Raw genomic sequence first — 4,441 nt, 5'->3', positions numbered from 1 at the left:
TTTTGATAGTCAAACGCCTCATATAAAGTGGAAAACCAAGAACCGGAAGCATTTACTAAGGCGGTTAGGGGTATCCATGCACGCTTTCAACTTTCCAGTCAAACCTCGGTCGTATGATGAAAGTCTGGTGGGTGAGATGTCACATGTACAACAGCCACATGCCTACTCGAAAAGAAAGAACACATTCTTCACTCTCCAACACGCTCACTTACTCTTGCTAGTGGTAGCTAGCAGCAGTATTTTCCCTTCTAAGTTTTGTAAACCCAAGTGGAACCAACTACTCATTTGGTCACGCTACTATAAAAGCAACGTTACATTATCATTGCCCCTTAAACCATTGCTTCATCAACCCACCACAAAAAAAAAGAGTGCAGGGCCTGCATTGTTATCGGAAAAAAAAAAAAAAAAAACAAAAAAAAACTAGTAATATACTAGCTGAGATAGTATATTCTTGTTGTCGAAAGCCAGCTCCAAAAATGGTGAGTTCTGATTCAGTGAATTCAAGGGTTGAGACCTTGGCCGGCAGTGGAATCTCAACCATTCCAAAAGAGTACATCAGACCTAAAGATGAGCTCGTAAACATTGGTGACATCTTCGAACAAGAGAAGAACAACGAAGGGCCTCAAGTTCCCACCATCGATTTGAAGGAGATAGAGTCCGATAACGAAAAAGTGAGAGCAAAATGCAGGGAGGAGTTGAAGAAGGCAGCTGTGGACTGGGGTGTCATGCACCTTGTGAACCATGGCATCTCCGACGAGCTCATGGACAAGGTCAGGAAGGCCGGTAAGGCCTTCTTTGACCTTCCCATTGAGCAGAAGGAGAAGTATGCCAATGACCAGGCCTCTGGTAAGATTCAAGGCTATGGAAGCAAGCTTGCAAACAATGCATCTGGGCAGCTTGAGTGGGAGGACTACTTCTTCCACTGTGTATACCCAGAGGACAAGCGTGACTTGTCTATTTGGCCTCAAACACCTGCTGATTACATGTAAGTACTTAAAAATCTTAGCATGCTTAATTGGTGTCACAATCGTAAACCCTAGTCTAAAATTTTAATTATATCCCCCAATTGGTTAAAATTGTCAATAGTTCTATATATATTTGTAAAAGGCCCTCCTCCCCACAAGTAATTCTGGTTCCGCCACTTACTCTTGTTAACATCAATCTTTAATACCTTGGCAGTGAGGCAACCGCCGAGTATGCTAAGCAACTGAGGGAGCTAGCAACCAAGGTACTGAAAGTTCTGTCACTTGGCTTGGGATTGGATGAAGGGAGGCTGGAGAAAGAAGTTGGTGGACTTGAAGAGCTCCTCTTGCAAATGAAAATCAACTACTACCCAAAATGCCCTCAGCCGGAGCTTGCACTTGGTGTTGAAGCTCACACTGACGTGAGTGCACTCACCTTCATCCTCCACAACATGGTTCCTGGCCTGCAGCTTTTCTATGAAGGAAAGTGGGTCACTGCCAAGTGCGTTCCAAATTCCATCGTCATGCACATTGGGGACACACTTGAGATTTTGAGCAATGGGAAGTACAAAAGTATACTCCACAGGGGCATGGTGAACAAGGAAAAGGTGAGGATTTCATGGGCAGTTTTCTGTGAGCCACCAAAGGAGAAGATCATCCTTAAGCCGCTGCCGGAGACCGTGTCCGAGGACGAGCCGGCAATGTTCCCACCACGAACTTTTGCTGAGCATATTCAGCACAAGTTGTTCAGGAAGAGCCAAGAGGCTAATTTGCTCCCCAAGTGACGCGGGTTGTGCTAAATTATAATATTGTTGTGAACTATCGTACTAATAAATCTGTTTATGGCATAGTTGGTATGATATATCTTGGTTTCCATAGTATGTGGGTTTTCTTTTTGCACCTGGATAAGCTACTCCTGTCTGCCTGCTTTGTTGAATAATATTGATTTTATGTCCTTGTACCTGTGATGAATGGCTATTTTCAAGTCAAGATTTCAATATATGGGTACTTTCATTTTCTATGCAACTTGGCATCTTCACGTTTGCATTTTTACAACACATATATTATGATCGAACTGTTTATATATTAATCGTTAATTGTTTAAAGATTATTTTTATAGAAAGCTTCATTTTAATCCTTGGTAAAGATGACTTTTAGATTAAAACCATAAGTAAGATCAAAATCTAATTTTAGTTCATTGATACATTAATAACCTCATTTATTAATTATATTTTTATTTTTTAATTATTTCACTTTTTCTTCCTAATTTTTAATGTATTAATTTTTTATTTTTATTTCATTTATCATAATATATTTTGTTGTAAACATTTAGTTAAATTAATTTTTGTTATACAATATATTTTGATGTTGTCTTCTTCATTTAGGTACATTAAATTCATTATAATACATTTTGGTGCATATATTTAGGTACACACATTTCGGTACATACATTTCGATACAAACATATAGGTACATTAATTCAATATAATACATTTCGGTACAAACATTTAGGTACACTAATTTAATATAATGCATTTCGTTGAATATATTTCAGTACATACATTTCAGTATTAACATTTAACTACATTAGTTCAATATAATACATTTTGGTACACACATTTCAGTACTAACATTTAGGTACATTAATTGAGTTTTTCAAGTTTGAAGAATGTTAAATAAAATTAATAAATTAAAAAACTCTTTTGGTAAAAAAAATAAATTTAAATTTTTAATAAATTTAAATATTTAATGGGAGCCATTAAATAAAATGCATATTATTTATTTTGAATTAAGGACACAACAAGGGATTATAATCAATATGTAATCTAACACCAGGTATATAAAAAATCAAAATAGAGATTTAGTTATTTACCATCATGACAATGTAAGTTGTTATCAAAATTATCGACTTGTTTAATACATATGATGAATAATCTTCAATCAAATTAGTATTTTTGCAGAAATAATTTTTTTTTTTTTAAAGATACAAAAATAAACGATTCTAATGATAAAAAATTTAAATAAAACTGAACTGTTCGATTAATGACCTTCTTATAAGCCTACTCTATAAGCACACAGCACATAATGCCATGCAGGGTACTATGCACCCTAAACTAATTTACTGATACTTGAGTGAGTTACTAAATTGACACAAATTTATAGGAAAATTGTTATTAACACTCCAAAAATCTCATTTGGCACTTTAAACTTTCTATAATTAGAAAGAAAAATATACTTATGAGGAGTGTAAAATGAGATTTTTGAAGTGCTAATAACAATTTCCTTTTATAATATAAATATATGAATGGCCAAGTGAATAGGCGACGGTGACCTACCTTTCTTCATGCTTACAACAAATTTCAAATGACAGAACATGCACTAGCTACTTCTTCATGTGACCACATATAATATTGTTAGGCCTGAAATAACAGCTGGGCGACATAGGTTGATCCGAGTTGAAAAGGCCACACTCCTCTAGTCAGCTCAGTCTGAGTCCTATGCAAACTGAAATTGTCAAAAATCAGAATAAACTTTGGATATACAAACCATCTTAGGTAAACATAGTCCCATCAAGACTTTGTCTCGGCAGATTTGTTTATCGTGGGAGCCTTTGCAACATTGAAGCCCCCTTCAAGTCGACAAACAACAACTCAAACGCTCTATGTGAAAATCATCGGTCTACACAAAAACTTCTCACAACCTTAAGAAAAATACTAATTATTCAACCCCACAACCCCCCCCCCCCCCTGGGGCGTTAGCACGTATTCAGTTTGTTGGAACATCACTAGGTTAGCAACCAACAACATATTCAATTCGTTGGAACGTCACTAGAGTCGTAGAATTCCAATGGAGGGAATGGAATTTGCCAAAAATAGTGAGTAGTGCTATTTGATTTAAAGACCCGGATCAAATGGCCTAAAATCAATCAATTTATATTTGTTATGTAATTTAAATTACCAATATATTTGCAACATAGTTTTAAAAGACGCTAGGCTTTAGTCGGACGGTGGGCTAGGGCCTAGCGCCTAGGCAGACTAGGCGGTTTAAGGAAATTTACCATATATCAAATAAATAAGTGTCTATTTATACTTAAAAATAATATATTGTATGAAAGTTTGGGTTATACCATTATACTAAAATGCATATAGTGTACTCATGTAACTCATCTAATGAAATAAAAAGCATATATCTATGTTACATCTATTTAATTAAAAAATCTAGTACGTACTAAATATTATATGAGTATTTGAATAAAAATTAATTAACAGTTCTGTTTTGTGTGTGATTACGTGGTACTAGGATTATAGGAAATTTTTTTTTTCTTTTGTTGTTGTTGTTGTTGTTGTTGTTGTTGTTATAAAGAGTTAGGATTTTAGGAATTAGGGATTTAGTGCCACATAAACACCAAACACTTATCGTTTGGGAAAAAAACACACCAAACACGCTTCAGTTCTACTACCCGAAGGAGGAGGTATATG

At 35.4% G+C, this 4,441-nt stretch overlaps 1 protein-coding gene across 1 annotated transcript; it reads left to right on the top strand.

Annotated features, from left to right (window-relative positions):
* The first annotated feature begins 334 nt into the window (after positions 1–334).
* On the top strand, positions 335–1,988 carry LOC137710443 (leucoanthocyanidin dioxygenase). Its single transcript, XM_068449466.1, has 2 exons — positions 335–985; positions 1,180–1,988. The coding sequence occupies exons 1-2, from the start codon at positions 477–479 to the stop codon at positions 1,745–1,747; spliced, it is 1,077 nt and encodes a 358-aa protein (XP_068305567.1). The 5' UTR covers positions 335–476; the 3' UTR covers positions 1,748–1,988.
* The last annotated feature ends 2,453 nt before the right edge of the window (positions 1,989–4,441 follow it).

The sequence above is a fragment of the Pyrus communis genome, chromosome 12, assembly GCF_963583255.1.
Source record: "Pyrus communis chromosome 12, drPyrComm1.1, whole genome shotgun sequence".
Lineage (NCBI taxonomy): Eukaryota > Viridiplantae > Streptophyta > Magnoliopsida > Rosales > Rosaceae > Pyrus > Pyrus communis.
The sequence above is the reverse complement of the archived record's forward strand: the minus strand, read 5'-3'. Positions and strand labels throughout refer to the sequence as shown.

Excerpts from the sequence above, each read along its gene's own strand:
- LOC137710443 (XM_068449466.1), top strand. The coding sequence starts at position 477 with ATGGTGAGTTCTGATTCAGTGAATTCAAGGGTTGAGACCTTGGCCGGC. Across the intron at positions 986-1,179 it reads CAAACACCTGCTGATTACAT|TGAGGCAACCGCCGAGTATG; the intron begins GTAAGTACTTAA and ends ATACCTTGGCAG.